Source organism: Nilaparvata lugens, chromosome 7 (assembly GCF_014356525.2).
Source record: "Nilaparvata lugens isolate BPH chromosome 7, ASM1435652v1, whole genome shotgun sequence".
In the NCBI taxonomy this organism is placed as follows: Eukaryota; Metazoa; Arthropoda; class Insecta; order Hemiptera; family Delphacidae; genus Nilaparvata; species Nilaparvata lugens.
In genome coordinates, this window is record NC_052510.1 from 45,047,895 (window position 1) to 45,070,755 (window position 22,861).

General features: G+C 33.0%; 1 protein-coding gene across 1 annotated transcript; it reads right to left on the reverse strand.

The window, feature by feature from the left end:
- Positions 1 to 2,151: 2,151 nt before the first annotated feature.
- LOC111051957 (transmembrane channel-like protein 5) lies at positions 2,152 to 22,207 on the reverse strand. The gene is given in 16 exon segments (XM_039432868.1): positions 2,152 to 2,320; positions 3,513 to 3,646; positions 3,976 to 4,138; positions 5,716 to 5,746; positions 5,749 to 5,824; positions 6,821 to 6,941; positions 8,733 to 8,872; positions 9,446 to 9,664; positions 10,279 to 10,429; positions 10,846 to 10,991; positions 11,995 to 12,166; positions 12,837 to 12,988; positions 13,710 to 13,857; positions 14,913 to 15,099; positions 21,542 to 21,671; positions 21,985 to 22,207. Coding segments are annotated over 15 exon segments (2,133 nt in total). The 5' UTR covers positions 21,985 to 22,207; the 3' UTR covers positions 2,152 to 2,157.
- Between the last annotated feature and the right edge of the window lie 654 nt (positions 22,208 to 22,861).

The following is a 22,861-nucleotide window of genomic DNA, read 5'->3' on the forward strand; positions in this document are numbered from 1 at the left end:
CTCCACGCTTCTCGGTCATCTGTTAATTGTCTCCATCCTCTATATCCCATTTTTTGGAGATCGTCTCGCCTTCATCTTCCCATCTTATTCTCGGCCTTCCTATCTTCTTCTTGAATGTAGCCTCTCCTTGAATATTATTTTAGGCATTCGTTTTCGTTCATTCTACAGATATGTCCAAACCATCTAAGCCGCTGTGCCTTATAAATTTTACAATATTCGGCTTTTATCAATGCCTCGAGCTCTGAATTAGTTCTTCCCCTCCACTCTCTCCTTCTTTAACTGGACCATAAATCTTTCTTAGGATTTTCCTTTCAAAAACGCCTAAATGGTTTTGTCTCTTGTGTTAACGTCCAAGATCACAGCCGTATGTTACAACAGGTCGAATTAGGCTCTCATATATTTTAAGTTTCGTGTTTCTACATATGAGCCTGTTCTTCAAAAGTTTCATGTTACTGAAGTATGCTCTATTTCCAACCAATACTCTTTGCTTTATGCTGTAACCCATCTTGTTCTCGTATTTAGTTCAACCCCCAAGTAGCTGAAGTTCCTACACCTTGAAAGATTTTATCTCCAATTCGGAGGTTTTGTGGAACTCTTCTTGCTTGACTACTTGATATTTTCATGTACCTCGTTTTTCTTTCATTCACTATCAAGCCAATCTTATTCGCCTCTCTTTCTAGCAACAAATACGTTTCCTGTAGGACATCTTCCTTCTTGCAATTATTGCTACATCGTCCGCATATGCACATACCTGATAATTCGGTGGAAAATATTTCCCCTGTCTAATCCTTCAATAGCTCTATGCAATGCAATATTGAATAGGATTGCAGATAGTCCATCGCCTTGTTTGACACTTGTGTTAAATTCAAAAGTGCTGCTCCTTCTATTACCAATTTTGACCATTGCTGCAGTCCTACTCATTGTCATTTTTGCTAGACTAATGAGCTTTTTTGGTAAGGCGTATTGCTCCAATGTTTTCCATAGCTCACTTCTCACTATGCTATCGAAGGCTTGCTTGAAGTCAATAAATAAAATATGTAAATCCAGGTCATGCTCATAAAACTTTTCCGCGATTTGCCGGATTGTAAAGATTTGATCTGCTGTTGCCCTTTCTGGCCGGAATCCGCATTGATATTCTCCAAGCACTTGTTCTGTGTAGGCCTTAATTCTATTGTTAAGAATACTTGATAAGACTTTATAAGCTACACTGAGAAGAGTTATTCCACGATAGTTATTACAGTCCAGTTTATCGCCCTTTTTATAAATTGGACATATAATACCTATGTTCCAATCTTGAGGCATAGTTTCATCTCTCCATATCATACTTATCAGCTCATGTATTCTCTTGACTGTGTCATCACCACCATACTTTATCATTTCTGCCGATATATTATCTTGGCCACCTGCCTTTCCATTCTTCAGGTGCTTTACAGCCATTTCTTAATAGAACTATTAAGTATTATAAAGACAAAAAATGCGAATATAGACAACAGAAGAGAGTGGCCTTCAGCTATTTTCTCTATTTTAAATATTCTTAGTTGCGGAAGCCTTCAAAGTATTATTTGACAGCACAATTAGCCTAATTCAGATTTTCGTTTGACCAGTATAATTAACTAATTAAGGTTTACGAATTATGTGATAATAATGACACTAGATGTTTGAATAAATTATTCTATTATCTGGACTCAATAAAATATCACCAAAATTTTCAGTGAAAAATATGATTCTAGTAACCTTACTACAGTCCAATACTTAATCGATTCTAAGTGTTGGATAATCATAATGGCATATCATGTGTTCTATTGGTTACAACATAAATTTTTTCTATGTAGTATAGGCAGAGAATCACCTTCCTATAACCTTTCGGTTAAATTTACCAAAATTGATAGTACAAATTGTAGGCCTACAATAGGCCTACATAAATTAAAACTAGATCTGAGTTAGTGAGTTCCGGAAGTGAGCTATTGCACTACTCATCATTATTATTTTGTATAAAATTATGGCTTCACTAGGACTTGATGCCGTTAGAGGTATCAGTCAGATTAACAGTTATGATGTTTTTAGTAGGCATCAACGACTAATCTTGGATTGAAGTTCGTGCAAACATCAGTCAGTGTATCAGTGCAACTTCAAATTGTAAAAATGTAATAAATGCACTCACCACATAGATAAAAGTAAACCAGCAACTACTCCCGGTTTTCTAAGAAACATTATGAATGCCCAAAAGTCATTGCCATGACGTAGTTGAAAAACGCCCTCTAGAATCCTTTCATACATGTAAACAGATCCTTTCAACGGACCGCAGTCTGATGTTTTCACTCTGAAAGCAACAAAATTCCAATGTCCAATAATATCACAAAATATTAAATAGGAAATAGAAATTGACGATTTTTAGATAAGATTATTTTTCAGAACTTTACAGTTTATTTCATTTATGTGTAACTCGATAAAAAAAACACTAAATTCGCTGTAGGACAAACAACCACCATTATCACGAAGAAAATATAATAATATGTATTCAAGAACCTCTTAAATTATTACTTTATTCCGAATAATAATGATTGAGCAGAGTTTCTAGAATAATGTAATGTGTTGAAGCTCCCATATAGGCATGTCTGGGGAGTACCTAATACTGTAATTTCGTAATAGATGTAATAATTACATTACAGATAATTATTATCTGTTTACAGAAGAATCAGCTATGTACAAACTTTTGAATTCTTCAACAGACCATTCAATATACTTTGTATCTGCGTTTTTGTATGCATCTAATGTAAATAATTTTTTATGTAATTCATATTTACTTGTTGGAAATCAAGTACCTAATTATTTACGAAATAAAAGAGTATAGAGGTACGTGTGAATGGAATGCATTGCTTGTTTGTTTGCAAAAATGCGGTACTCAAATTTCTAGGAAGAAGTGACATAACATGAAAGGCTGGCCTTGTCTCATCATAATGTCTACAGACGCTTCCATCAGTGAGAGGAAAGGCAGATCTCTCACTTGAGGTCAACTCAGAAATAGCCCATAATATCAATTTCAAAGTTTGGCCTAGAGGCCGTATTTGAGCTGGGCCTTGAGTAATTCAAGTTTTTCAAATCAACCACTATTTAGGGCTACTCTTGAATAGAAATAAAAATCCAAGTACCCTTGTTAACCCAAAATTGTTTAGCCACAACATGCTTCGGACTTGATAATGACATCATAGCCAAAACATGTTTTGAGTAAACAATTCAAAAAGGGTACTTGGATTTTTATTTTTAAAAATAAAATTATTTTTATTTTTAATAACCTACATTATAATATTTGGACAATTTAAGACAAAATTAGAAAATGAAGAAGTTTTGTGCAATAGCCTGTTTTTTATTTTCAGACTACTATATTGTTTACTCTATCCAATAAATTACTATTATTTTTGTTACAGTAGAAATAAAAATTTAAAATACTCATCTAAAGGTGTTCAAGTTGAATACTGTGTATAAAAACTAGTTTTAGCTGTGCAAATACTTACGAAGTAATGATGTAGCCAAGATTCATTAGAACAGCCAACAGTGATATAAAAGATAAAACCAAAAATAGCGTTTGAGCTTGAGCCGATCTCCAGTTACTACTTGATGAAGGAGCACAATTATACAATAGACTGACCTGTAATAGAAAGTATTCGATAATTTACTAATCAGAAAAAATAATCCATTTACAGAGCTAGCTACTATTTCTATTGTCTCAATCATTGATTAGCTTGGCATTTTTCAACTTGTTTGAAATTGTTGGGAATCGAGTTGGCCCTACTCAGATCTAAGAATGGTTGAATATCTGCATACTACAATCAATAAAAAATAAACGTATTTTATTTTCACCAACATTCATGTTAAGAAGCAGCAGTAAAAAACTTGACAGTAAGGGAAAGATGCAGCAATAAAATCTGACGTTAGGAACTTGAGCAAATTGATATTAGAATAATTGTTCCTACTCACCTTTTTCACATGAAAACTCAAGAACAGTTTGAGTACTATTACTAATGATAATGGTGGACTGAAATAGAAGCCGACCCAGAACAATGTTTGGTTGTAAATTAGATTTAATGTGTTTCTGGCTATATCGAATTCAGCCGCTAGAAGCAGTTCCTTGCAAATATGCCTGAAACAAAATAATATACATTGTTGGACATTTGAAAAAAGTAGAAAGGTATATGGAAAAGTATTAATACAATTGTTACGAATACATCGAATATATTATAATACAGAGTGAGCATAAATTATTGAACACATTTCATAGGTGAATAAAAAAATAACGAATATTAGTAGCGCGCCTATTTTTGTGGCAAACATTAGTGTAGCTGTTATAATTTGTGATGACCTTCATCGAAGCACACGTCGGCTCATTGGTGGGGTGACAGAGCGTCAGGAAAAAGCTATGTGCGTTCTGTGGTTTTGCGAAAGCAAATCGGTTATTGCTGTTCAAAGACGTTTCCGTTTACAGTATGGTCGTGAAAAGTAATAAGTAATAAATAAGTTGCATGCAACGAGTTATGTAATATTGATGATCTGAAACGAAGAATTGAAGTCGTAATTTAGGACAGAAATAATCCATAAAACTCTGGAAAAATAATCAACAATCTAAGACGTGAAATTGAATATCGTCTAGATATTTTATGTGCAACAGAAGGTGCTCACGTAGAAATTTGTTGAACTTGTCATGTGTTATAAATAAAACTATTTGCAATGGCTTTTCAATATTCATGTTAGTACACTTACTGTTTATTTTTTATTCACCTAAAAATGTGTTCAATATGTATAAAATTATGTTCACTCTGTTACAAGACCTAATTAACTAAAACTGATTAATTAAATTATGGATAGATAGGTAGCATAGAAAAGTCGTTGCAAAACATTTAAACAGAAAAATAATGGTTTCAAGCAATAATGAGCATCTTCCACACTGTCAAACAATAATTTTGTTCGCAAAGTACCAAGCCATTATTGTAGAAGTTCTTTCACACAAACTTGAAATCCACTTTTAGGTCAGTGAGCCACATACACGAAATTTATATAATATGGTGTGAAGAACAGGGTAATACGCGCAGTAGAACGAACATTCTTCACCAATGTTTTGACTAAAGAAAAAATAATCATTCATAAGCCTAGAAAATATTAATGTGATGTGTGCTGCGGTTTCAATTTGAAAACTTAGAAGTCGACGATACTCACATCAGAATGAAAAATGAGGCTAGACAATCCAAAAATAAAGCAAATGATGTAGCAGATGACTATTATCTAGTATTGACCATGGACTTGCAAAATGTTTCACTTTGATTGATTGAAACGCCCCCATCAATGAAGTTGAATGAATTCACCTCATGCATTATAGATTTCTTATCTAAAAATACGACAAACAACCACATAAAAAGTTACAATCATATCCGATGGATGCTGCTAACAGAAACAGAGTTTTAGCCAGTGCACTGTGCGATTTTGCAATATTATTTAGAAAAATGACATAACATGATGGAATGCGAGAGTGTCCACCTCTCGCAAAAGGTTTTTCAATGATCACTGAAAAGATTGATCACTGAATGATAAAGTATAGAGAATTGAAGTAGTATAATCATTTCAATGAATAATTATGTATTATTAAAACAATAAATTATTATCATTATTATTTGAAAAAGTAAGTCAATAAATAGTTTAAAGAGAGATCATTGAAAAAATACCTACCTTTGAAGAATACTACGTAGAAATTCGACAATGTTAAAGCTACTCCACTGAGTAAGAAATCCATAAGAATTAGCCTATAGACAGCTTGGCCCAGTGAAGTTTCCCAGCACTAGAATTAAGACAAGAAAACAACAATAGATATTACTTTGAATCGGATTGAAAATGGAGAGCAAATGAAAAAACTACTTTTTTCAAGTATTTGGAAAACCCAAAAAAATCTTATTACAATTGACTTAAATGATGAATTGTAATTTATAGTTTAATCGAATTGAAACATTTAGTTGGTTCAATCTATAGAGAGATTCCAAAATATTAATATTAGTCATGAAAGTTTATTTAAATACTTGATATCATCTCATCACTTCATTCTCAATATTAGTAATTAAGCTGAGCGGTTTTGTAGTTTACACCAAATCTTTGGGATTAAAGACTGCATGGATTTCAGCACGACTTTATAAATCCCTGATTCGAGTGGACGCCCTTATTGACAATCTTCAAACTTGATCGCGAGCAGCAATCATCGTTGTTTGATTAGTTTGATTGCATTTTAGAAGGCTATTTCAAACTATATCGAATGGATTTTGAAAAAAGATTGAGAAGAAATTGCTTAATTTATTGACTTGAGGTATCCATCCTTATTCTTTCCAGTTTCTACTCTGAATTTCAATGAATCGTATAGTATAGAACTGACACTTTTTAGTTGATTTAATCTATTAAACTTCAAAATATATATTAAAACTTTTTAAACATACTTTAAATGATTGAAAAAGATCCAATGCAAGTATCCAATATAATTTATATATAGTCTGTTGATAGAAAAGAGAGAAAACAATAACAAAGTTTCCTGTTATGTGCGTAAAAAGTGATGAATCATATACGGTTAATAGCTGAACTCAAATACCAGTTCACAAAGCTTTTATTCAGTTCAGTACTTCTGACTTCTTACAGCTCATTTCCAACTCTGAGATCTGTTTATTGAATCGGTCTTGCTGGTTCAAGATCCATTTTCACACGCACTTGTTAGTTTGCATCGTACCTCTCTGCTCCCTAAACAGACTGTAGGAGAAAGTAGAGAAACATAAAAAAAATTGATGTGTTAACTGACCTTTGAAGAGCTCCTTCCTAACCAGAATATCACAAGTACAGCTACAACTACACATTCCAAAACAAATGTCCTAACCATGGTTATATACAGCGATGTGCGTGGATCATTGTACCTCTCAAACCTAAAATTAACAAAAACAATAATTTCATCAATAAATCAATGCAAACAATAAATTAATATCAAACTAGACTCAATTGATAATGGTAGTTTTCTGCCTAGTTTTTGTTTTAATTACAAAAAGTAGCTTTTTTACAGCAGACGCGTTTTTAAGCAATGAAATCAATGTTCAGTTGACTCGAATTAACTTGATACTAGAAGCTCATTATCAGTATCCCCAGGAGCATTGAAGCATTCTCTGAACGCTGAAAAATCCAATGTATGTGTATATGAGTCTAGAAACGCGCCCTGAAAGAGTTAAAAATGCCTTTAAAGAATTAAAAATGCCTTTAAGGCCAATCCAGCGCTAAGATACAGAGCCATTCAACTAACTCTGGTGGTCGCGGCGGAAATGTGCAAGCACATGAGAACTGGTGCCAACTAACAAAACTGTGTGAAATGTTTTTTTTTTCATTTGACTTATAAGTTTCAACTGTAAGTTTGATGTAACAAAATAATGTTATGAAGAATAGAAACCCCGATATTCATTCATATACACACTATACAGGGGTATTTCAGAAGTAGTTTCGAACATTTTAGAGTATTGTTCCTGAATGATAGGAGATTACAAATGTCGTATTCACGAAAACCGTTCACTTTAAAGAAAATTTAAAAGATACAAAAAAGTTAGCAAATTTTATCAAGATTTCAAGGATACCTCATTTATTAAGATTGGTCGGAGAATAACAGAGAAATTAATTATTTTCGTATTGCATGCATGACCACTTTTCACAATTATTTAAACATCAATATTACATTTTTAATTCCAATTGTTTTTAAGATGAAGCTTTGAAACTCGGTATGGCTCCATATGATTTTACAATGTTTTTCTGATGATCTTGTTTGTTTATGATCATGCATGCTGTACGAAAATAATTAATTTCTCTGTTATTCTCAGACCAATCTTAATAAATGAGGTATCCTTGAAATTTTGATAACATTTTTAACTTTTTGTCTCTTGTAATTTTTTTGTAAAGTGAATGGTTTTCGTGAAATTTGCAATCAAAAATATAAAATGGCCGCCATTTTGAAAATTTACATCGAAAATTTTTATTTTATTTTTTGAAGTTGAGTCTTTAGAACATAAGTATTAATGCCAAATTTCAGATGAATACATAATTTCGCTCTTGAGATGAAAATTCTCAAGTGAAAAAACAAAATGGCAGCTATAGGGATAACCGCTGAGTTTTGGACACTTAAAATATGACATTTGTAGTCTCCTATCATCCAGGAACAATACCTTAGAATGTTCGACACTACTACTTATGAAACACCCTGTATAGTAGATACGTTTTATCAAGTCATAAAGCTTGTTATATTTTAAACTGGATTCCCACAAAACAATGACAGTGAAAATATAATTCCCATAAGTTCTAATGGGATTATTCATACTCGCTCGGCCGATCTGAATGGGAATAGTCCAATTAGAACTTGTGGGAATTATATTTCCACTGTTCACTGTCACTGTTGTGTGCGAATCCAGCTTCTTTTGAATTGTCGTTCACGCTAGATTCAACTCCATTAATGGATTTGTACAAAGTAAAACTACAGACTATTAGTAAAAATACTATTTGAACATTTCTTAGTATTTAACCGAGATTAAGTGCTGTTTGAAGACGTAATCAGCTTTTTCTTTCTCTCTAGTATCATTTAATTACGGTTGAAATGTAATAGATAATATTGTGCAACCGGAAGTAAATGTTCAAATTGTCTGTTACTGAAACCAAACGTAAATGAATAAATAATGTTGGCTGACCTGACAATCCAAGAGAAGAGCAATGGCATTATGATGAGCAGGAAGGTGACTACGAACGACATGAAGATCGGATCCACCTGCCAATCACGCTCACTCTCATCATCTCCATCAATGCCATTCACCGAAGAACTCAACTTTGGCTGAAACCAACACAAGTTTTTTATACATTCAGCAAGGATTATTTAGGGCCTACGTATCGTTTCTTATTAATAAATTTAAACTATAATAATCTACAATATAATAAAGGAAAGAATTGACTTATGCACGTATGGGATAGAGAATTCACGAATGACGCAACACGTCTGAACGACTTGAAATTTTGCATAAAGATTCTTAATTTACCGAGGAAAATTATAGGCCTATTTTGAATTATTCAAGATTTCAGATGGTCAAGTTGTCAGTTTGTCAAGTTTTTAATTAAACCATAGTGGAGCACGGGTTACCTACTTGTGTCTAATAATTTGATTGTATGTTATGAGAGATGTTGTGGTATTTCTCCATAATCGAAATAATAAGACGTTGATGTATAAAACCAGTACGTATTTTCATTTTGTTTCTGAAGTTTCAGCCAGTAATTCATCAGTTTCACTTGGTTGCATGGTTTTGGTGTACCGTAATTTAATTAATATAAAACTGATTAATTACCGTACTTATTTTCCATTTAAATCAGTATTGTGACTTGAGTTAAGATGGTAAGTTTGTGAGGTACTTACAGCATACTTGCCAGGTATGATGGCTGTGACAAGGCCCGAGGTGTGACTGTTGAGTTTGTTGAGCAGCAGCCGATTGAGGAGAGTGTAGACTAGAACGCCCGTGCCTCCCAGCATCACAAAGAACAGCACATTCACAACACAACGCACCACCACTATGTACACGCGCCGCATCGATTTCGACTTCTGGTACGACGATTTCAGGTCATCGGTCAACATTTCCTGAAAAACAATAAATTTGTATGCACTACTATATTCTATATCAAATCAAATTTATTCACTCAAATTCATACAAAATAACAATATCAAATGGATGATTGATTATTACTACTTTTCCAATTTTTGAATCTTAAATAAATAACAAAAAGAACGATTCTAACAAAATACGGCTTCGTATATTACAAATAACTAGGGCCTATATGGACTTTAATATTGGATGAGATTAAAGTTGGAACTAAATAATTGAAGTTTGAATAAAACTGAATAATTATTGGCTTTTAATTGATTTCAAACTATTGTCAATTTTCAATGAGAGATATTGTTTATAAAAAGCAAGTGATTTCAAGGTTTGAAAAACGAACTTAAGAAAAAATTAGAATTTTATTTGATTTCTCAATACCGATGTAGTTGAATTTATTGAATTAATATTAGAATATTGAAAATTTTACTAAACGTTTTTTCAATCTAAAAAAAACATATACGAGCAAATTGATTAGAAAAAGTAATTAAATTTCCCTTCAATTAAACAGTTGGATAGTAATATTTGGTATGAATATTGTCGAAATAGTATAATAACAGTATTTAAAAATAGATGTTTATGAGATGTTATGATTTACCTTCAGTTCACGCGCTAGTGTCTCTGATTTTAGTTTAGCAGCATTTTCGTCTGCAATACTGAAATCCCATGCACAGATTATTTTTAGCGCATAGACGTTTTTTACACCACCTGAAGTTTCAATGAAACTTTTACGATATGACCTTGCCATCCTGTAAAAATTATATGATTCAAGTATTAAGAAAAATTTGATATTTCAACTAAGTAAAGTGAAGTAAAAATAAAGTTGATATTTCAACTAATGATAAATTATTCAAGACAATTGAAGCAGCAAAATCATATAGATAGAACTAATCATAATCCTCCCTAGGTAACTTCGAATTGTTTCCTATTGGAGATCTACAATGGAGCATTTGATGACTTGCAAAATTTAGAAATTTGTGTAATTTAGGAGTGCTGGAAAATCTTTAAATTATTACTATTATTGTTACAAGTTTTCAGTAATGATTCATAATTTTCATTATAATATGAACATAGTGCGAATCGATTAGTTATATTTATGTTTCATTGAAATTGATTGATTAATTAATTCATTTCTTAGCTTTCTAAGAAATTCCTACTTACCCACCTAATTGAAAGTGTTATGAAGACGAATAAGTAGGAGAAGAAGGCAGTAAAAAAGTATGCCGTCGGAATAGAATAAATGAAAGAGCCAATTTTTAGACTCTGGTCAGTATAAAATCCATAATACATTGTTGAGTTTGTAAAGAATCCCTGAAAAAAAAACAAATATTCAATTGAAATGATAGATGCATTTTTGATGGATAGGTGAGTCTTTATTTATCAAACATGCCTACCTAGATGCATGAATATAAATAAATTTTATAAATTAACTGCACTTGAATTATTTCACTATTTAAGTTTCCAGACAATTGATTGGTATTTATTCTATCATTGATATAACCGATCTGACTGTTTTGCCTGTCTGGTTCATGTTTTTTCTCATTTTCTCTTCTGAGAATTTCTGGAATCCCTGTCACTGCGGTCCTCAATTTAATATTGTTTTTTTATTGATTCTATTAATCAATCAATGTATTAAGTATACTTATTCCAACATTAAAATAATACATCAGCACAATATGTATTATCTATTTCATAATCAAAATATTTATAATAGATCTACATTTTAAGTGTATTCTCTATTATTTACTTCTAACTTCTATGTGCAGATTAAGCTTATGTAATAACGTGGTACTCCCTCCCTACACAGAGATGGATAGTCTAGTAGGGGGATTCCAAAATATGTTGTATATTGTATTTCATATTCGTGTATTATGTTTTTTTTTTGGAAAATATATTGAAATTGAATTTCTTTCAGAATGAAAATGCATACTAACTTCAACATCAACATGCTCAAGTTATGAATGGTCAATTTTTCAAATCTTCTGAGACAATTTCGTATGTATAATTATTTCATACAAAATACAAATAATTTAATCATAATAAAACTTTCCATCCACTGTCCTCCTAGTCAGAGGTATCTGGAGCTTATCAATAATATTCTTGTTCTCATACCAAGGAAAAAATGAATAGAAATAAATCTCAACATGTTGAAGCACACAGTACAATGATAACTATTCAACTGGTTGTTATTCGATGGTCACAAGAAACATTGCTATTCATTCAAATAATGTAACTGTTATACGTGAATGCCACGTCATATAATGTATGAGGTGAATGACACTATAATATATTATGTTGTGGAAATCTGTCTTACCTCTCCAGTAATGAAGTCAGAAAGTGAGAATTGTGACAAGTTTTTCGAAGGTGTGTTTATTGAACTGCTCATGACGTCAGAAACTGAAGTGAGGATATTGTCAACGTGTGCTACTCCATTCCTTTTATATTTCTCAACATAGATGCCCTGAGGTATAATGACGAATATAAAGCTGGAAATTAAATAAACTATAAGCAATAGTTTTCAACAAGCATTTTACTAGGTATTACCATAGAGAAACAATAGCGTAAATAGATATCCCATGGTATAGGGCGTTTATGTCACAGCTTTTACTGTTACCTCAAGCCGATTACTGTCGATTTTTACTGTTTTGACCGGGTAAGAGTGTATGAACGGCACAATATGATAAACTACCAGCGTCATAAAGCTTCACGGGAAAGAACTACGCGGACTATCGGCTTGAGATAACAGTAAAAGTTACGACATAAACGCCCTATACCATGGGATATCTACTTATGCTATTGTTTCTTTATGGTATTACTGATACATAAGCTTCAATATCCTATAGAATAGCAAATAACCAACAGGCTGTAATTCATAATAATTATTCATTGCCAAAAAAACAAAACGTTTTACAAACACTATCACCAATAAGAAAATTTTGACACGTTTTACATATATTTAAATGTACTTAAATTGATAAATAGAAGCTTATTTTTGTTGAAAAGTTGACTAGAATTTGTCATGGACGAAAATTATGAAAATGAACAAAAAATAAATAACGCTTGAGCATAAAATTATATTAACATTGTTAAAATATACTTGGATTAACTTGAACCAAATATTGGAAAACTCTCATAGCCAATTTCTTGAGCACTCACCTCATAATGAAAACAAAACAGTTATAAAGGAAAAGCCACCGTAGAAACTTGAAATAAGAAGCGACATCGCTGCCGAAATGCCCTTCTATTGTTTTCAGACTGCCGTACCATAGCTCATAGCCGTAAACTAAATCATGAATCCACATTCTTATCTGAAAAAAAGATTGATACTCTGATTGAATCTGTGACGATAAGTTGACTCTTTCGAGGGCCGTTTGGACAGCCAAAGTTAGAAATCTACTGCTTTAAATCTAGCTAATCTAGAATTTACTGAAACATTTTAACCATCAGCCGATCCAATCTGGTTTGAATTTTGGTTGTGATTGGCAATTTTAAGCACAGAATCTAGAGTGGATAACAGTTTCACTTTTGTCATACCTGTAGAATAAAACCTGTTTTCCTCGCAATTGCTGAAGTTGTTAGTAACAAAAAACAATTGTTCACAGAAAATGAAGCTGATTTTATAACATACTTAAAGCATGAGATTTATACTGACACGGAATTGTTAGCTGACTAATAGGAAGCAAGTGACTCTGAAAAAGGATAAGATTTGTGGTTTCTGTTATTTATAGGTAGGCCTAGTAGAATAAAAGATTCCGGCTCAGTGGCACAAAAGCCTGTTGAATTTTTATCGTGATTAAATGCCTCAAGAACCATTCGGAATAGCCTTCTTGTCAAAAATTAGTATTGGTTCTTGTGAAATTCAATCATGATTGAAATTTAACAGGCTTTTTTGTGCAACTGAGCCTCTTTTTTCAATTCATCTGGTTTAGACGAAGTATACGTGCAATTATCGATCATGTCTTGTTCAATATTGACGCGATCGAGTTTGTAATGAATATGAAATGAATATGGGTAATGGAAAGAACTTACCCTAGTAAAAACGATACTCAAACGATACTTGAGTCTCCTGAAAAAGCCAATTGGATGAACTTTATTTTTTTGGCTCACAGTTTGAACCAATTTTGCTCTCACCGTTCGTTTTACACTCAAACTCTGCGTCAACTCTTTTAGCGTTTCTCTACAATAAACAAAGAAAATAATAGATGAGAATATTGAATATAAGTTATAAAAAATGATAAATAATAATAGATAGACAACATTCATAAATGAGTTATTCTTGTGAAATGAGCCTTCGAGGCATTAGTTCTTATCCTTAGAAGTTGTTGGAGGATGTATCGGGAATGATTTTCCAAGTCCATTGTGTCCTTCGGAGCACAGAAACGGATACTGAGAATAATTTATAAAAAAAACATTCTAATCCCTTGCATAGGATTATTTCGACAAGAGAAGATCCTGCCTTTGCTGTGTTTGTACATCTTGGAAACATCTTGAAACTGCAATAGCTTACACCTGCATGGATTCAGCCGCAGGAAAATATCTCCACACAAGGACAACGAATTTTCTCAGATTCCAGGCGCAGAGTACTGAATTGTTTTAAACAAGTTTTGAGCAGTTGAAGAAACCTGAATAGTCCACCAGCAAGAATTTGGAAAAATTCATCATAAAAAATGCGTTGATTTTTTTTGGAAAATTGGCACCTGGAAGTAACCTAATGTTCAATACAGTTTAAATGAGCTTTTTCGCATCCATAAAGAGTGATATGAACATTTTATTCATGTCACCTTTAATACAGAATCTTAATATTATTCATGGGCTTTGGTTGTAATTCAAGTATACTATAGACATTAACAGATATATTTTCTACTATATTCTGATATTAAATCTATGTTTTTCTAACATTCAATATGATGTACAGATAAGAAATAAAATTATTATCATTATCAGACTCCATGGTCGAAGTACAATATTCAGTCCATCTAAAAATGCCAGTAATGTACCGGAAAGTGCAAGACGGAGATATGAAGATGGAGATAGCGTGAGATAACATCCCGCAACCGGTGAGTTTATATCAATATTGTTGTCCTTCGGGGAAAAAAGGTATTCTAGGAGACTAAATCTGCTCTTCCTCATTTAGTTTGATCAATACGCTATGTTTTTCACAATTATAGAAACTGAATCATTGAATCCATATAATTGAGTATTTCATTCTTTTCACAATAATAGGCTACTTACATTCTTAGTTGTTCAGCCAATGGGTCATTGGTCATTAGAGTGGAGTTTCTTTCAATTTGACTGATAATGCAAGCTGCTCTCTTATCCACATCGGTGTTGGGTTGCGTCTCTGCTTGTTCATCTCTATTGTCCTCTCTTATCTCTACATCTTCTTCGTCCTCTCCTTCACCATCGGTTGTCCCACCAACTAAACATTCAATTATTAAACTTCGATTAAACAAATAATTTGATTTGTCATCTATAGAACAGCAGTTTTATTAGTTGAAAAGGTGGGCTATCACTTTATAATCAATATGTGATCAGTTTTTTATAGTCATGAATTGCATGCAAAGTATCAAACAGAGAAAACAGTAGTTATGAATTATTTGAGCTTGGCTATTAGATTCAGCTACCAGTCTCAGCAGTTACTGTGTCACCAAGAGTCGGGGGGTTGGAGCTTTTGATTGTGTGTCCCGTGGCACATTGATTGGAAAGCTGCAGAAATACGGTGTCCACGGTTCAATTTTGAATACAGTCATGAGCTACTTGGAAAAGAAGAAGCATGTGGTTTCACCTGAGGGAGCCTCATCAAGTGATTAAAGTGGGAAGCAAAAAGTACCTTAAGGTTATTGAACCCCTACTCTCGATCCTGTTCCCAGATAGCCAGGGCTCCATCCTCTTCTTTGCAGATGACACCACACTGACAGCTAGAGGGAAAACGGTCGACCAGGAAGCTCAACTGCTGAACAGTATGAAGGTCTGGTTTACAGCGAATAAGTTGAATGAGGAGAAAACGAATGATCTAATATGCTCCCTAATGAGATCATCAGTACACTTTGAACCAGTGAGCTGCTTGTGTTTTTTGTGGATGTCAGATTGAAGTGTAGCCAGCATGTATCAGGGTGATCTTACCTTCTTAGGAAGTTGAGACACATTGTTTGCAGGGAATACATTGTCTTGGCTTATCATTCCCTGTTCGACAACCACATTTTGTACGGATTGCTGCTGTGAGGCCATGTACCTTCTTGCCAGGTGATATACTACTGCTACAAAAGAGGGCAATAAGGAGGGCAATTCATTCTCAAGTCACAGAGACTACTATAAGGACCTGATGATCCTCACCATACATGGACGATATATATCCTGTCCTCCCTGCTGTATTTAAAGGACAACTTCCAACTGTTGAAATGACATCCACCGATACAACAGCCACCATGCAGCAAATTCGGAGATCCCACAGTAGGTAGAGAGGTTTCCCAGCAGCGGCAATGATTTGTTCAAAGAACTTTCAATGGATGTGAGAAATATTTTGCGTAAAAGGTTATACACGCTCATCAAATAAAGATTGGTCCAGAAGCCAATTTACTCTTTGGCAGAGTTAGCTGATTAGTCACTATTTTACTTAAGCTGGGTTTTCGTTTGTGCGTAAATGCCGTCGTCAACCACGACAGGGAGAGAATCTCAGATTGAGTAGATTTCAATGTGTCTACATAACCTGAATGATTAGCCTATGTTCAATTATGTTTTAATACCCCCAATTAAGGGCAAAAACTTATTGTGCTCAAAGCACTAGGAACATAAGATTTTGGCGATCAGCCAAAAAATTCTAGCAACCCGGCTGGTGTCCTGCTCGGGTGTCCAGCTCGGCAGCAAATCCTTGTCTCACTGGTTTCCCAGCTTGCTTCACATTTGAATGCCAACTGCCAATGGTTAATATTTGGTGACTCACTGTTGGCTGAATGTGATAAGAGCCTAATATAATATATAACTTACGACAGATAAAACACTTTAACTAATTAAGAGACCATGACAAAATGCATTGAATAAGCCAAGCATTGCGCAATTAATATAAAAAATATGTAAAATATGTTATTTGTCAATGAAATAGACTAAATAATAATATGTGTGATTGGCAAGGCACTGGTGACTCTGTACTGAACTCTGTCTCTGTGAAGTGTGTGTAACATGCCTTAAGTAAAACGTTTGAGTTCAATGTATTGGTTTGACTTTAAAGTAAAAATAAAATCAGTAATAATGTTCAAATAATCGTAATAATTTATTTCTTCACCGATATAACCTTCAACAGGTTATGGGCCCAGGCTGGATCTTTCGTGTGCAAGTAAAAAAACTTTTTAACCTAAATACTCTCGTGCAAGACAACAATGGAAGTTCGGAGATTCAACTCTAAAATAGTAATACCGGTGAAGTGATTGAACTCTAGTAAAAACATTAAAAGTAAAAGTAAAATACCCAAAAGTAAAATCAGGTAAGGCAATCGAGTTCAAAGTAAAAATGGCTGGTTCCAGTGACTCGGACTTGGGTATGGTTGGAAAGCTATCCAACGATGAAGATTTTCAAATGTGGAAATTTAAAATTAAAATTTTGTTCGACTCTCAAGGACTTAGTGATATTGTTAATGGAAAAGAATTAAAACAAACGACCCTAGTAAAGAAAAAGAACTTTCTATTTTCAATTTGAAGGACGCTAAAGCCAAGAAAATAATAATAACTACAATTGACTCAAAACCTTTGAATCACATTTTGAACTGTGAAACTTCATGTGAAATGTTTAAAAAACTGTGTCAAATCTACGAACGTGATGAAAAACAACAGAAATTTTCTCTAATGCAGGATTTTTTCAATTTTACACTAGAGGCTAATGAAGACATTGCTAGTTTCATCAGCCGTCTGGAAAATTTGACCCATAAATTGAAATCTGTTGGACACGAAATCGATGACGAGATGGTTATTGGCAAAATATTCAGCTCCCTGCCCAGGAAATACACCCACTTTCAAACTTCGTGGGAAGCAACCGCAATTTGTGACAGAAATCTCACAAACCTAACCTCCCGGTTGGTGAATGAAGAACGCAGACTATCTACTGATAAAGGTGATTCTGTGCAACCAGTGGTATTCAAAACATCGGAAATCCAGTGCTACAGATGCAAAAATTATGGACATATTTCCCGTGAATGCAGAAATAAAATGAAACAGAAAAGTGGTCTATTCTGTAGTATTTGCAAGAAGAATAATCATGAAGACAAAGACTGTTACTTTCGTAAAAAACAGAATGATAAGAAGAAGAACCAAGTATCCTTTTTAACTACTAATTCTAATGTAAAATACTATGACACTTTCGTAATTGACTCAGGGTCTACTTCACATATGGTAAAATCTAAATCACTATTTGATAGTTCCATTCCATTAGTTGTAAAGTAGGAGTAGCCAAGGAAAATGAATCAATGTTTGCTCTTGAGGTAGGAAACATCAAATCAGACAAATGCAACTTAAATAATGTTTTATATGTTCCAGAACTTTCTAAAAATTTGTTATCTGTAAGTGCTATCACTGAGAACGATGGTAAGGTCTTATTTAGTGGAAATAGGGTTGAGGTGTTGAAAGACAATGAAGTCATTATGGAAGGCATAAAAAATTCGAATGGTTTGTTTGAAGTTGACTTGAAAATGCATAATTCAAATTCAGTCCATCATGTAATGACTAGCACTATTTCACCCAAGTCTAATGAGTCTAATGAAGTAGAATTATGGCATAGGAAGCTAGGCCACCTTGGTGTAGATAACATGAAAAAGCTCATAAATCTTAGTGAGGGAATGAATATTAAAACTAAAATTGATGACTTTTCAAAAAACCCATGTGAAATATGCTTGTCTGCTCGCCAAACAAGGCAACCTTTTAAAACAGTCAGGGAAAGGGCAACAAGACCCCTTGAAATAGTACATACTGATGTTTGTGGGCCTATTACCCCGGTAAGTTGGGACAATAAAAGATACATGGTTACTTTTCTAGATGATTTCACACATTTTGTCATGGTATTTCTTATTCAAAATAAAAGTGAGGTATTTGATATAATGAAACAATTTGTAGCTGAAGTAGAGGCAAAATGGCATTCTAAAATTTCAAAATTTCGGTGTGATAATGGTGGGGAATATTCTAGTAATAAAATCAAGGATTGGTGTCAAAATAGAGGGATTTTCATGGATTTCACCATTCCATACACTCCAGAATTAAATGGAAAGGCAGAAAGAATCAATAGGACATTGCTAGAAAAGGTTAGGGCACTTTTGTTTGATTCAGGATTGAAAAAGGAAATGTGGGGTGAGGCTGTAAGGACAGCAGCTTATATTGTTAATAGAAGCCCAACATGTACTCTTGATTGTACTCCAGCTGAAAAGTGGTACGGTAAAAAACCAGATCTATCAAGACTACAGATTTTTGGAAGTATAGCATACAGTCATGTTGCAGGTAATCTTAAGAAACTTGACAGTAGAACCAAGAAGCTAACGTTTGTAGGATATTTGCAAAATGGTTATCGGTTGTGGGATGCTGATAAGAGGAAAATAATTGTTTCTAGGGATGTAATTTTTTCAAATGTTGAGCAATCTAACCAAGGTGAAAAGTATTCTGACCCCAAAGTATTCAAGATAAATCAAGGCTTTGACATTGAGGGAATCGCAAAAGGTAATGATCCAAACAATGTATTTGAAGAAATTGAAAATGATGGAGTACAAGAAACTGAAATAAATGAAGTTGAAGAAATTGAAAATAATAAGTAGAAGAACTGATACAAGTGAAGCTGAGGGTATTGAGATTGAAACAAATGATATTGAAGATGGAATCAATGAAGTAGAAGTAATGAAGAAAGTGGAGAAGAAATGATGGATGAAAGTAATGAAATAAGAGGGAGAGAGAAAAGAGTGATTAAAAAACCAGTGTGGTTGAAAGACTATGAAACCAGTTATCTTAGTCTACAAGTAGATGAGCCTCTTACATTTTCTGAAGCTATGAAATCAAACAATTCTGTAAAGTGGTTGGAGGCAGTAAAAACTGAACTAAATGCTTTGAAAGAGAATAATACTTGGACAGAGGTAGATACTGTACCAGAAAACAAAGAAATTATTGATAGCAAATGGGTATTTAAAATTAAAAATGATGAGAAGGGTAACATTCAGTACAAGGCTAGATTAGTTGCTAGGGGGTTTCAACAAAAGGATAGCATAGATTTAAATGACATTTATGCCCCTGTGGCCAAATTGCCAACTTTTCGGATTTTCATGAGTGTTGCAAATAAATTAGGGTTTCCTGTATATCAGATGGATGTAAAAAATGCTTTCCTTAATGGTGATATCAAAGAAGACGTTTATATGTCATTACCAGAGGGAGTAGAAGGATTTAGGAATAAGGTTTGTAAACTTAAGAAGTCAATTTATGGTCTGAAGAAATCTCCAAAAGATTGGAATTCTAAATTTGATTCTGTAATGAAAATTAACAATTTTACTAGGTCTAAAAATGATTATTGCTTGTATTCTAAAATTGTGGAGGGTAAAAAGGTATTTCTATTATTGTATGTAGATGACATACTTATTTTTGGTTCAGATGAGAATGATGTTTCAAGATTGAAATCAGTCTTACAAGAAAATTTCAAGATGAAAGACTTGGGCTTAGTTTCTAATTTCTTGGGAATTAATGTCAAACAAGATATTGAGAAGGGGGTAACTGTTATTAGTCAGAAGGAGTATCTCAAACATGTATTGGAAAAGTTCAACATGCAGGATTGTAAGCCAATGGACACTCCCATGGATAAAAATTTCAACTTTGAATTATTGACTAGAGATAAGTCAGAGTCTGTAGAAATAGAAAAGAAATGTCGTAGACTAATTGGTTGTCTTATGTATGCTGTTGTAGGATCTAGACCTGATTTGTGTTGTACTGTATCTTTCTTGAGTCGATTCCAAAGTTGTGCCAGTGAAATGTTGTATAAAAATTTAAAACGTGTATTGAGATATGTAAAATGTACTTTAGATTTAGAGCTAGTATATAAGAGAGAATTGAATGATGATATGATTGTAGGCTATGTAGATGCAAACTGGGGTGGTGATTTAGAGAGAAGATCAACCTCAGGTTATTGCTTCAAGGTTTTTGGTAATACTATTTCTTGGTGTACAAGAAGCAACAGAGTGTTTCATTATCTAGCACAGAAGCTGAGTATGTTGCTTTGAGCCAAGCTGCAAGCGAGGCTTGTTGGATAAAAGGAATTTTAATTGATTTTTGTGTTGTTGAAAATAAGAAAACTTGTATTTTGTTGTTTGAAGACAATCAGTCTGCTATCAAAATAGCTCATAATCCTGAGCATCATAAAAAATGAAACATGTAGATATAAGGTATCATTTTGTAAGAGAGAAAATTTCTGAAGGTGTTATTCAAGTTGAGTATTTAAAATCCTCAGATCAGATTGCTGACATTTTCACAAAACCCTTGGGAAAGGAACTTTTTGTCAAGTTTAGAAATAATATTTTTTAATAATTAAGATGTTTTGAACTATGTTATTTTTCCTATAACTTACTTTGTTTTTTTGTTTGATAAATTTTTTTTGGGTTATTTCATTGAGGGGGTGTGTTATTTGTCAATGAAATAGACTAAATAATAATATGTGTGATTGGCAAGGCACTGGTGACTCTGTACTGAACTCTGTCTCTGTGAAGTGTGTGTAACATGCCTTAAGTAAAACGTTTGAGTTCAATGTATTGGTTTGACTTTAAAGTAAAAATAAAATCAGTAATAATGTTCAAATAATCGTAATAATTTATTTCTTCACCGATATAACCTTCAACAAAATAAAATTATTTAACTTGCCTGACAGTAATTCCAAACTGATGTCTTGACAAAGAGTGTTCATATCCTTTGAATGAGATGTAGATCTTGTTCTTGGCTGAGAAAGGACCATGCCAGAATCCTTTAGCAATTTATTAAATCTGCGACTCATCTGCAAAGTTAAATATTAATAATATTAACTTAATAATCCTTTACGAACAATAAAATTCGCCATGTATTTCTATTGATTAGGTCCAATAACTTAATTCTAGTAGCCCAATGAAAGTCCAAGAACAATCCTATGTGCTTTGTGTGTTTTACAGTATTAACTAGCCTATGCAAAAATAATCAAGCTGATTTTTTACAATAAGTAGTTGATATAAATGATCTAGTTTTATTTTACACTAACAGGTCCCAGGCATAAAACAATTTTACAATAGCTAAAACTTTGTTTTATACAATCCGTAATTAATTATAGTACTTACCGTTGTTTTACATTCACCAACAAATCATGACTTCAAATCCACAAATTTTACCTTCAAACAGTTATCGGTAAGTATTCTACAAAATACATAGAGCTAATAAAAATATTAAGTTTCTAGTAATTAACATTATGGTCTACATTGTGCATGTTTTAAAAAATGTTGTTAACCAAAATAGGCAATCCAAAAGATTGAATTGTTTACGGACATTTTTTTAGAAATGATGTAACCGGTCAGCTGCACAGCTTGATTATCAAGTCACTATCTTGTTGCTTGTTACAGTTGAACACATAAAACTATATTTGGCAAAAAAATAAAGATTTTTACTTAAAAAGAATGATTTAATTGGAAAAAATTATTTTGACAAATGACAAGAATTTATAAAAGTTTTGTTTTCTAAAATTTGAAAAAGTGTTTTGGTTGAGGAGGAGCGCGCCTAATTGTAGCGAGATTCGATGGTGAACTTTGGTGTCACATTGTAAAAATTTCATATCAAAATCCTTAGCATAATCAATCATTCAACTTCAATTTATTTTGCCCATTCAAATAAATTTATTTAACCGTCAAAATATAACCATTATATTTTTATATGATTTTATCATTGCCATCTCGATCATACTGTTAACTGTTCCAAGGAGGTTAATAAACTGTTCTAATACTCTGTTACAGAATGTAGTACCTGTTCCATTTTTAAATTACTATAGAAGTACTGTTTTGATTTGAATAAATTATTATACAAGCTTTACTAACTGATCTACACCTTCCAGTCTTATGTTTTGTTAAGACCTTATTATGAGATGAAAATGTAATTTTATTTAGTATACTGTTGAGTGTTTTTTGAATGTGATAATTGAGTTTCTTATCTAAAATATTTAAAAGT